Source organism: Phalaenopsis equestris, unplaced genomic scaffold (genome assembly GCF_001263595.1).
Source record: "Phalaenopsis equestris unplaced genomic scaffold, ASM126359v1 Scaffold000789, whole genome shotgun sequence".
NCBI classification, from domain to species: Eukaryota; Viridiplantae; Streptophyta; class Magnoliopsida; order Asparagales; family Orchidaceae; genus Phalaenopsis; species Phalaenopsis equestris.
In genome coordinates, this window is record NW_018165229.1 from 503,477 (window position 1) to 516,110 (window position 12,634).

The window sequence follows — 12,634 nt, forward strand, 5'->3', positions numbered from 1 at the left end:
AGTAAAAACACTTTCTTAAAAAAATTATCATTTATAATATTTATAATATGAAACATTAAAAAATAAAAAAATACTATTAGAACAAAATGAGAATTTATTTTAAAAATAATTCACTATTTTTGTAAGAATAAATCACTTGAATTCACATTATATATATATATATATATTTGTAGAAAGTCATTTAAAAATTACTGAATTGTGGCACCATTATTAAATATTTTTGGCCCCACCATAAAGGTAATATTGTTGCTATTATTGCTGCTGCTATTCTTATTCTTGTTGCTGCTGCTATTGCTTTGCTAACATTGCTGATGCTTCTGCTCTTGCTTCTATGCTTCAGCTGCTCTTCCTCTTGGCTCTATGATAATAATTATTAGCATTTAAATAAAACACCGGAACAAAAATAACCAATTATTTAGACAATTGCTAGCTAGTTAATAATGAGTAAAATATCTAAAATATTTTCAGCAGTGATTCCATATGTCAAACTAATTTTTCTACATCAAATCTTAATCCACTAAATATGCATGCCTTTCCGAGTACAATTCCTACCATCAAATCAAAATACATGATGGTTGCTTCAAAATTCTAACCATCGTTAAGAAAAGCCGCAATCCACTACATCTATTTCACAAAAAATATTATGTACAGAGTACGCACGCAGTTCTGCGTGAGTATAGAGGTTATTCGGGAGGTATTTTGGGTTAACACCCTAATAACGTGACAAAACATCCGAAAAACAGCAAAAAATATGAGCACAGAACCGCAAAATGTATTGGTAGGTTATTGCGGGATTATTAAGAGGTTATATTCCAATAACCTCTCAATAACCCCAATAACTGAGTTATTGGAAGGTTATTTACGGGAGTACACACGTAAAAGTGCATGTGAATTTCGTGCGTAAATAACGCTCCTATTTCACACAACTGCTTGGAGAGACTTCAGAATCAAGCCTTCACGGAGCCAATCATGAACCTGTCTCTTTCAGAAATTCAGTTCTTTGCAGAGGCTGCTAGTATCCGGTACAATCCCCTCATTATAGTTTCTGACAATGCTGTGACCAGCCAAATCCCTCAATAAGTCAGATGGATGCTTCGCTCCACCGTATTGTAAGAACTTTGTTCTGATTGCTGTTCCAGTGGCAAGAGACAAGGGATCATCTTGGCAAACTTTCTCCCAGATTGTGGCCGCAAAGCATTTTGCGTAAAGATAACTATAGTAACCTACGATGATTATAAACAAAATCAGATATTTGATCTAGAAACAATCTGGGAAAGAAACATAAATATAGCACAATCTACCGGCTCCATAATTTACAAGATGACTGAATCGAGTGTGCCAGTGTGTGCCATCCTCCACATGTTTCCAACTGGTGTATTTCCTTTTCAAATCGGCGACAATGGAGATTGTGTCCATTGGATCAGCAGACTGTTCTCCAAACAGTGTCAAGTCGACTAATGAGTAGAATATCTGCAGACAGAAATGTATACAGCAAATTAAGTGTTCCACACAAATATTATGAATTTACATATATAGCACTCAAAATTTGATATTTGCATGTATAATACCTTAATGTCATTGCGTGCAATAGTGCATTTCACTCTTTAAAAGATAATAATGGTAATATGTTTATATGATATTAAAGATTTGAATGGAATGCATGTAAACATGAATGCTTAGTGTTATATATGTAAATACAAAAGAATTATTTGGTTTGAATGACACCTGGCAAGATTAAAAAGAAATAAAAATTAAAAAACTAATTTTAATTTTGTCCGCAAAGGGTGAGGAATTATGGCTAGAAATACCTGGCGCTGCAGTTCCATAGCAGAAAACATGTTCCTTGCGTGATTCATACTATTAACCAGTTTTTCCGGAATAATTTCACCAGTTGAATAATGTCTGCCAAACATTTTTAAAACACGATAATCCCAAGCGTAGTACCTATAGACAAAATTGTTAGGCCGTATGTTTCATTTCAAATTACAAAGTCATGGGACATAATGAAGTCAGGGAAGAAAGAGAGCAAGAAAAATTTAACCAGTTTTCTCTGATTGAGTATGATTCTGCAACACTCATAATTCTTTAATTCAATTAATCATTTCCTTTCATTCATATTCTAAATTTGTCAAAAATGAAGCAGACTATCTATCTATATATTAATGATGTAAGCAAGAGCACAATAAGGGCACTGGTATAGCATATGAATTTAATTTTTCGTGTCAATAATCTGCGACGCTAATGAATAACCATAGTGCGTTATTACATTCAGACTTGACAAGTAAAAAGTAATCCATGAAAACATGAACAAATAAAAAATATTTTGAAAAGTAGCTCATAGGATCACTTAGAATATTGAATAGTGTTTCTTCAGTTAAAGGTGATAAACTGGGAAGAATACTGGTTCACAACCATAAACTAGCACAGTTTTTTCGAATATTAGGATTAACATCACGTCCTTACGACCAAATCATAGGATGATAAACTTCTTACAGCTTAGTCAACGATTCTAAGCCTATGTCAAAAATCTAAATCAGAAAATTGGAAAAGCAAGCGGTTCTTAAAGGTTGGAAAAAAGAATATAGATAAGGATAACGTAATCTTCTAACTTTGATGCAGGAAACTCTGTCGGAAGTTAGCTTTCCTGCAATCATAATATAGAATTACTGAAATCCTATCAACTACATTTACTTGGTGACGAAGTTAAGTTGCAACGTGAAACAAGTTTATTATCTCATGGTTGTCGAAGCAGGCCTGGCATGATAAAGGGCTGTTATGTCAAAAGCGAATATAGAAGATTTCAGAGCAAGGCATGCGGTTTGGTCTGTACAAGCAAACTGCCTCAACTTTGAGCAGTAGCTGCCACGGCACCAGACCAAAAACACATAAATGTACCAGAATGAAGAGCTGAAAATGGAGAAAGAAAAATAATTGTCCAAAGTTGACTAGTCTTTGTAAATACAATAGGAGTACAAATGAGTTATATATAAACTGGAACTACTTCAACTCAAAATTAAAGAGGTGATTTTCATGAAGTGCTTCTCAAAACGTGACTGCATGCCTTGTTTTCTATCACATATGGAACTGTACTGCTTTGTATGCTTTTATTTTTCATTTTTTTTTAAGATCAATTACTGGAATTAGATATATTACTTTGCAGGTTTCATACGAAGGATTTATCCCACGCACAACTCCTACATATAAAGAAATTGACAATTTTACACCCCTGGCCCAATTCATTGTTTGCCAACCTAAAAATTTGCAGCTTTCAAGTTATATCGCTTTAACCAAAACATTATGCAAGCATTTGACATTGTTTCAAGTTTGTACTACCTTAATTTGTCACAATCTTCAGCTTCCCAATCTTTTTCCGTCAAATAAGAGAGCACAGTGCCCATTCAAAGTGAATCAACTAAAGAACAAATTTAAAAATACAAAGCTCATGAAAAGATTTTTCTTCCATTAAAAAAATATTAAAAAGTCACCATAAGATAGCATACTCAAAAAGGTTTGACGGGGTCTCAGCCAAGTCAAGGACCACTCTGGTGCCTGAGAAGTGCTGATAATCCTATCAAAACATTTCCATACAATTAGTGCTTATCAAAACTCAAAGATGAAGTGTTATCAATTATTAAAAACACCAAATACCGTTCTTGAAAGAAGGGAATGAAGAGCATGACCAAACTCATGAAAGAGGGTTTCAACATCCCAGTGATTAAGCTTTGAAATTGATGATCCCTGTGAATTCGGGAAATTGCAGACCAAAGCAACAATCTAGCATCATTAACACAAAAGAACTTCATTAACACAAAAGTGTGATGAGCAATTAACACAAAAAAAGATTGGTAAGTAAACATTGAAAAAAACAAACTCGTCTACAACTTCAGCATGGGTCACTATGGCTTCTGCTTAAAAATCACAACAATGGGGTTTCATAAAAGCAGCAAATTAATTTTACTCAATGGACAAATTATGGTGAGCAATTCGATAGATAAAGAATGTGAATCAAAACATCTAAACCTAAAGTCGCATTATTCTTGAGTAATGTTTAGAAGTAGCCATTATTGATTGTAAACTAAGAATGCTTGCAAAAAAATTCCAATAGATGACCAAGTTTCAACAAATCACCATGACCCAAGGAAATAATGGAGGTGGAATCCCACTGTACAAGTGCTTTCATAACAGTGAAAACAAAAATAATAGCATACTAAATGCATGAGGTTCCCAACAGTGGAAGCAACATAACTTAAGGCAGTAACAAGATCAAAATTTAAATATTTTCACATGCAAATTTTGCAAGGAAAATGTGCCTTCTACCTACTTAATAAAATCCCGTGATACAAGATAAACTCTCCTTTGAAATGTAGAGCAATAGCACCAATATAAAATAAAAGGTCGTAAAAGTGCAAGAGATTATCATACAGGCAGTTGATATTGTGCATCAGATAACCGACGCCCACCTCTGACGGCAAAATGCGCACAACCTGGATATTTACCATCCCTGGAGTAAAGATCTAAATACAGGAACCCCATATCACCCTGTTTTTAAGATTAAAATAAATAAGAATTTAATTGAGTCAAAAGGGTTTATGTCTAATAAATAGAAGAAACATAAAGTATCTTTAAAAGACAAGCAATAACAAACCTTGATTGAAACACAAAACTAGGCTACTCATACAACTTCAAAACATGGAAAGCTTTTGACCATACCAACTCAGCAGGTAGGACACCATATTCACTAAACTTAGCTTCATTAATTTTGCAAATGCTGCAAGCAAGGATCTCCACAACTTAATAATTTTGAAGGAGCCACTTCAAGATCCAGTAAATAGATTGATCCAAAAGTTACCTTTCATTAGACCTCATAGACTTAAGGAACTAAATAGTATTATAGTTACGGGAACGATTTCTGACAGGAAAGTTACTTTTATGGGTATAATGCATGCCAGGGTTAGTGCTCAGGTTATTTAGTTACTGAATGCGGATCCCAAATTTCTATTACTGAACTCGCTTATGTAGTAACTAGAATTTAACTACGTGAATTGAGCAAAAACATAAGGTAGAATTCAATTCTGACTCAACAACATGGCAATCCATAGCAAAGCAGCTTAAAAGCATAAAGATTCTGTATCTGTAATAAATTTTATTTAGACTAAACAATACTCCGACATATACTTTGAGAGCTGTTAATGATGAAAATTCCATGGCTGTACAAAGGAACTCTTGTTTTAAGGTTCAGCTATCGACTGGAGAAGAGATCTTGAAGCATATAGTGTCCTGCAAAGAGGCGGTTCCAATAAGAGTTCAGTGCCTCCATAAGAGCTGAAATCCATAGGAGAAGCATTTAATGCTCAAATTAGTATCGATATACCTACTCTAACCAAAGAGTGCGTGCAAAGCTATATTTTTAGGCGTCTCACCCCTTGAGATTTAAGCTCTGAGAGAAAAAAAGGTAAATAAAAGAACCTTACTAAAGTTGTCTGGGGCACCCCAACGTATGGAGCTGAACAAGGGTAGTGTAGAAATTTAGAAAGGTTGCTGGGAGTTCCGAATCTAGGACTACACCTATATTCTGATAAGCCCTAAGTTGATATTCCCTATGATAGGGATTAGTTTGGTGATTTAGCAAATCTGAGGGCATTGTGTTGATTACACAGATTACACAGAACAATCATACTCCAATGATGATGGATGGCAAGATCACAGAACTGATGGCCCAGATAATGGCGTTGCTAACGTTTGTGCATTTGAATTCAAACCAAAGGCTTTGATACCACATTTGATTGCAATCCAAAACAAATGCTCAGATTTCGGAGAAGAGCTACAAGACTGACGTTTATAATAATCTGAATTAAATGACAGGATCTGGGCTCGGCTAAGGACTCTTAGATCATTCTTAATAAGCATACAAATCAAATGTTTTGATCAAACAATATCTATAAGCACAATATCAATGAGCTTCATCAAAATGGTTAAGTCAATCAACACAAATTTTGGTGCAATGGAACAAATTTAAGGCAAAAAGAACCATGCCTCATCTAAATGTCATTGGGAGAGATTTGTTCCAGCACAAATCATAAAGCCCTTAACTGGGTAACCACCATATTTCAAGGATCATGCTATAGATACGTTTTTATCTGGACATTCCATAGATGTCTAAAAAATGATTAAAATAGTAGAGTTCAATCACATCAGGAATTATGGGTTAATTTCCACAATTTTGATATTAATGTGTTAAATAACAAGTACTATATAGTATCCATTTAAAAAAATTTTGCATATGTTATGGCCAAAAGTATAATGAAATATTGAGGAAAAACACTCATAAATTGCAGTTAACCTTTGACCCCCAATAAATTATGTGCGCCCAGGGGAGCTAAACCCCCATCCTCGACTTGACCCGTTAGTTAGCTTATTGTTGGAGCCAACTTATCTCCTTTGGCTATAAGCATCATCAGGCATGTTGATGTAACTAGGCTATGAAATATTTGCAGCACATTAGTTTTCTCAGACTATGCCTTCGTTGATATGTGAGTTCCACCCTTTGACTAACCATTAAAAATTTTTCATTCATTGGTCAATGCATTAGTGTTATTATTAATGTCCTTGGCATTATCGTCATTTTGGACCTCAAGCTTGGATTAGAAAGAGTGAAAGTTGAATTTAGATTCGCAACTAGTGGTATAGCTTCATGCCTATAATAAAAGAAATCCTTTGACTTTTGGAAGTTCTAAAGCATTCCAATGAAACAATGCACCAAAACCTATACCAATTGTGGTGAGAATCAGGTAAGGGTGGGCTAGGATTTCACCTTAAGCGAAGCATTACAAATTAGCATAAGAATGGTGAAAAGCAAATAGGTTTGGGCAATGATGTTATTGCTGCCTTTTGTAATAACCGGGAAAGCTAAATAAATTGAATGGTGTGTCGGTTTGACAGAGCCTACATGCCCGTTCGGGAACGCTTATTTGGTGCAGTGGCGTTATGAAAACGCCGTCTACGCGTTTGTTTAATGCGTTCGAGTGGCATTTTCGTAACGCCGTCATTCGAGTGTATAGCATACGCGACCGCGGGATCGACCCCACGGCCCGCGTTCGTTCGCTATGTTTTACCTGGCTGCCATTCTCTCCTCTGCCCTAAAGCGATCCCAAATCCCTCAAGCTCTCGTGCTGGATTCGACTCCACACTGCTCTTACGCCTCGCATCTGCTATAAAATTCCTCTCTACCCTCTCGTAGCGGTCAATCTGTAGGTATTGCATGGAATGATTTTCTTTAGTTGGTGCTCCTGCAGTTGGATTTTGTTTGTTGGATTTCCTTGAGTAATGCTAGGCTTTCGAATGATTTGCTATATGCAATTTTCTCATTTTTCGAATGTGTTTGACATTTCAGTATGTTCCTTCTCCTCTCAATTTCTTCTTCCGAGTTGTGATTTCAGTAGGTTGCTATGTTGGGATTTTTGTATTGTCATTTTAGTATGTTTCTTTGGTTGGATTTGCTTAGAGAGCAAGCTATGCTTGCAGTGCAATTGGCCTTGAAGGGAGTATGTTCGAATTAGCAGTTTTAGTGAATGGTTGCAGGGCAGTTGGGATCTATGCTTGTTCTTAAGCTGTTTGGATCAATGCATGTTCGAATGCTTTTTTAGTGAATGGTTGCAGGACAGTTTGGATCTTATTATACTTGTTCTTAAATTTTTTAGTGAATGGTTGCTGAGCAGTTTATAGCTGTGAATTTGAAGCAGATTATTTTCATAGAAAAGTTTGGTATGTTTGCAAAACTTTTGCATATGATTCCAGGTGGTGTTTAAGGTGTTTCATGTTTAAATGCATATGAATTGGTTGGTATGTGTGCAAAGCTTATGCATATTATTGGAGGTGGCCTTTAAGGTGTTTTATGTGTAAATGCATACGAATTGGTTGGTACGTACGCAAAGCTTGTGCATGCTATTGCAGTTGGCCTTTAAGGTGTTTCATGTGTAAATGCATGTGAATTTGTTTGTATGTATGCAAAGCATCTGCATACTATTGCAGGTAGCGTTTTATGTGTAAATGCATAAGAATAGGTTGGTATGCATGTATATTACTTTAGGTGTTTCATGTGTAAATGCAAAAGAATTGGTTGGTATGTATGCATATCACTAGTAGCTATAGTAGTGCTATCGATTTTTTTGGAAGTTTAAATATAAATGTCAATCACACGTAGCTCCATAGTTGTTTATTATGAGTTGTTTCATGTGTATATGCATACGAATTGGTTGATATGTATTAAAAAATTGTGCATACTATTGCAAATGGCCTTTTCTGTGTCAATGCATATGAATTGGTTGGTATGTATGCATACCATTTTAGGTGTTTCATGCGTAAATGCATAAGAACTGATTGGTATGTATACATATCGCTTCTTACCTAATATAGTATTGTAGGTATTTATTGAGCTTACATATAAATCCCTTTCATTATGAGTTGTTTCAAGTGCAAATGTATAAGAAGGTCTACAAAGCTTGTGCATACTATTGCAGGTAGCGCTTTTTGTGTAAATGCATAAAAATTGGTTGGTATGTATGCATACTGTTTTAGGTGTTTCATGTGTTGTTTGTATGTATAAGGAGAAATTAAAGTTTATGTGTAGGATATGTAATGCAAAATAATTGTGTGGTACAAATGTAGAATTTGAAGTTTAGTTGTTAGATGTATAATATGATATATTTAGTGATGATAACTGATATGAGGCACAAGGTGAATGTGAATTCCTTGTGACTTCATAACAACAGGGAGATTTTGAGGGTCATCCCCAACCTACAAAGCTTTTGGTGGTTATGAATTGATTATTGATATTGAATTGAACAAGATAGATAAATGTCTTTATACTTGTGATAATCATGGGGCCCTTCGAATGTTTTTTGGTGTTTTTTCCTCAGTTTTTAATGATTGAGCCCCAACTTCCAATGTTTACAGACGTTTTTTTTCTTTGATTTGTGGTATCTAATTCGAATTATTTCGTCCTATTTGTGTAATGGTATAACAAGATATTCTTGTTATATGTTAAGTTAATTTGTTTAACTATAATATCTTGATTTAGTTCCAACATGACTAAGATGAATGAAGGGGGTCCGTCGACAATGTGGGATAACGAACATTTTCTACAATCTGTGTATTAAAGAAATTGAGTTCGGAAATAGGCCAGCCACGTATTTTAACAATGAAAGTTGGCAAAATATTACAAAGTGGTTCAAAGAATTGATGACAAGGGATTACGACAGACTCGAATTCAAAAACAAATGAGATCAATTGAAGGAGTGGAAGATATGAAATGAGCTGAAATTTGGATCCACAAGATTGGGTTGGGATCTTATTAAGCGAATAATTGATGCTCCAGATGGGTTGAGAAATTAGAGATAACAATTATACTCTACTTTGGTTTATTATCGTTTTTTTTTGTTTTAACTAATATGCTCTCTAACCCCCTCCCCCACAATGTTACATGCAATACCAACAGCCAAAAAATAAAAGCAGTACAGAATTAACCCTGAGTTGAAAGATAAATTGGGCATAATGTTTAAGGGGGTTATCACAACGGGAAAACATGCATTCAACTCAAGTGAGTTGGGGTTTGCAGACATACCAAATGACTTGCCACCCGAGCAGGTTACGACTGATGATGAAGGGCCTAGCACTAACCTTCAGAAAATAGAGTCCAGTTGCCAGTCAAAAAGGTCCAGGCTAGGGAAAAAGAGGAAAGATAATGACATTTTCGGGAAAAGATCAAAAGATAAACTAATTGATGCATTTGCAGCTCCGCCACCTGCTGCTCCACCTGACAACACCATCATAGATGTTGTTGTAGCTTTAGATGCTCTTCCATAAGTTATGACTAATAGGCGCTTTTATGCAAAATGTGCTAAAATGCTCGAGAACCTAACACAGAGGCGAATATTCATGGCGCTACGGCCCGAGCCGCGCGTTGAATATTTGTGTTTTGGTTGACGAATGAGTATGTTTTATATGTTGATGTCATTAGTTTTTGTTTGTATTGGTTCTCAACGTTTTATTTTATTTTTTAGAGCAATTATCTGTAACTCATTTATATCCTTTAAAATCCGTGATATTTTTGTAATTTCATTTTAGTGTTATTACTTTTTCGCACTTTATTTTATATTAAAAACTTATTTCTTTAGGATGGATTGACAACAAGACTGTTGCAGAAAAATGACTTGGGCTGCGGCGATTACAATATTGTTGTTGGAGTACTACCGCTCTATCACTGCTCGAAGATCATGCATGACATCCTCTTTTGTTGGGGATAAATGAGTGGGTGAGATGCTTGTTGGACATCCGATAAGATTCAACAATATTTTTGGCATGACTGCACCAATTTTATGGATCTCCTTCACGAGTTATGTCTTATCACGACCTCCAAGGTTCTCTTAGAACAACAACTAGGAAGGTGTTAGCAATAACAGTATACACTCTATCTCAGAACGAATCAGTAAGATGAGCTATAGAGCGATTTCAACATTCATCAGAAACAATTAGTTGATACTTCTCCAAAGGTTTGCAAGCACTTGTTAGCTTAGCGTCGCACATCATTAAGTCAGAGGATTCATCGTTCGCTACTACTCCAGAACAAATTGCTAATGATCCAAATTACATGTCATATTTCAAGGTAAGTTTTATTACTGCGTTATGTTTACTTCAGAATGTAATTAGTTTCTAATGATGCTAAATAGAACTGTATTGGGGCAATTAACGGTACACACATTGATGCCCGACTACCCAGCCATGAAAATATGACATACATTGGATCAACTACCTAAAATATTATGATAGTATGTGGCTACAACATGTGTTTCACATTTGTGATGGCTGGATGGGAAATGAGTGCACATGACATTCCTCTTTTTGCCTTTGTAACTAGAAATAGTACGCAACATTTCCCTCGCCAGCCTCCAAGTTTGTTTAGTTATTTAAACCATATAGTAACATGTATTATTTGTCACTAATAGTATCTTTCATAACAGAAAAATATTATTTGGTAGATATTGGATATCCGATGCAGAAGGAGTACTTGAAGCCATATCCAGAAAACAAAACAATATTCCTGATTTCGAGAGAGCGAGTGACACAGTCCGTGCTAGAGAAAAAATGTTTCACAAACGTCACTCTTTCTTACGCGGGGTGATTGAAAGAATATTTGGGTTTGGAAGAAGAAATGGGTCATCCTACGTGATATGTCGTCGTATCCATTTTCCAAACACGTGCATATTATGGTGGCCACTATGACATTTCACAATTTCATCCGAAAACATCCCTCTCGATCAGATACAGACTTTAGTATGATTGACGATGAACAATTACATGTCTCTCCAGGACCTTCATAATTTCTAGTTAGGCATTCTATACCTATGGATGAGATGGATTCGAATGAACTTGATACTCAAGACGGCGAAAGTGTAGCCGAGATGACTACTTTGAGGGAGTCTATCACAAATACAATATGTGGCTTCAGATTGACCTAATTTTATTATTTATTAGACTATATGTTTTTTTATATGTATTTTGTTCTTTTGTTAATTTGAAATTTATGATTTTATTATGTATTTCGTTTGTTTCATTGATACTTTCAACTTTATAATACTTACATGTTTGAGATTTGTTTTTCTTTGTTTGTTTTTTTGTGTTTGTGAGGTCAATGATGAATGATGAAAAATATGACAATATGAGTTCCTTTGGATGGCCGATTTGTTATTGTTTTTAGTTTTGCATGTGAAATCCTAATATAGGCAACTTATATCCTCTCTTCTTTTTGATGCATTGGATTATGAAGATTTACGTGGATGGCCTTTTTTTGGTGATATGCACATCTAACACAGGACAATCGTATTTTGTTGGTATTGCGTGTGAAATCCTAAGAAAGTCCGCCTAGGTCATCTCTTCCTTTTAGTGCATCAGCATATAAGAATCTACTACATAGCTTTTTTGGTGATAGGCATATGTATCTTAGGTTAAAGACAGCCAAGAACTCATTTTTTTCAAGGTCCACTGTCTCCTTGTAGTGACAGACTCGTGGGTTGGTGTAGTTAGTTGTTTGAGACCGCACACTCACATTTTTTTTTAATTATGATTTTTTTGTTCAATATGGTTTTCATTTAATTCAATTCTCTTGTGGATATCTAAAACTTAATTTAATTGTTTGATCGGACAAATGATTTCTCTGTTTTTTTTATCTATGCAGCAACATGAGCTTTAGGATTTCAAGGACCTCCCGAGTTGTGTTGTGTTACTGTGGACTACAAGCTCCCTTACTCTCATCACGCCAGCCTAACAACTACGGGAGACAGTTTTACGGTTGCTGCAGGGGCGTTTTAGCGAGGTGCAATTTCTTCCGTTGAATCGACATTCTGGCATATTCCACTGCCGACAGTAATAGGGGTACGATGGTTTTCCAGGAGACTAATGCAGCTGATGACATATGTCGTCAGGATTTCAAAATAAAGATTTTAATAATTTTAATTATATTGTAATTATTTTTCTCTTTATTTTATTAGTTTTGATACTCACGCTTAAGTGAGGGCTGCATCTTATTTTTTTAAACTGATCTGTAATGGTTTGCGGCTTCTGTTTTATCAATTATTTTGCC

General features: G+C 35.3%; 1 protein-coding gene across 5 annotated transcripts in view; it reads right to left on the minus strand.

Annotated features, from left to right (window-relative positions):
* Nucleotides 1-444: 444 nt before the first annotated feature.
* The window catches only part of LOC110031231 (probable mitochondrial intermediate peptidase, mitochondrial), a 93,538-nt gene continuing 81,348 nt past the window's right edge, over nt 445-12,634 (minus strand). For 3 of the 5 annotated variants that reach the window (XM_020734339.1, XM_020734337.1, XM_020734338.1), the window contains 6 exons: nt 4,423-4,539; nt 3,649-3,774; nt 3,501-3,568; nt 1,809-1,944; nt 1,302-1,470; nt 447-1,223 (listed from right to left, as the gene is read on the minus strand). In XM_020734339.1, coding sequence (XP_020589998.1) covers nt 985-1,223; nt 1,302-1,470; nt 1,809-1,944; nt 3,501-3,568; nt 3,649-3,774; nt 4,423-4,539 — 855 coding nt within the window. In that variant the 3' untranslated portion in view covers nt 447-984. Of the gene's footprint in view, nt 1,224-1,301; nt 1,471-1,808; nt 1,945-3,500; nt 3,569-3,648; nt 3,775-4,422; nt 4,540-12,634 lie in introns of all 5 variants that reach the window. The other 2 variants (XM_020734336.1, XM_020734334.1) reach the window with 2 other exon arrangements.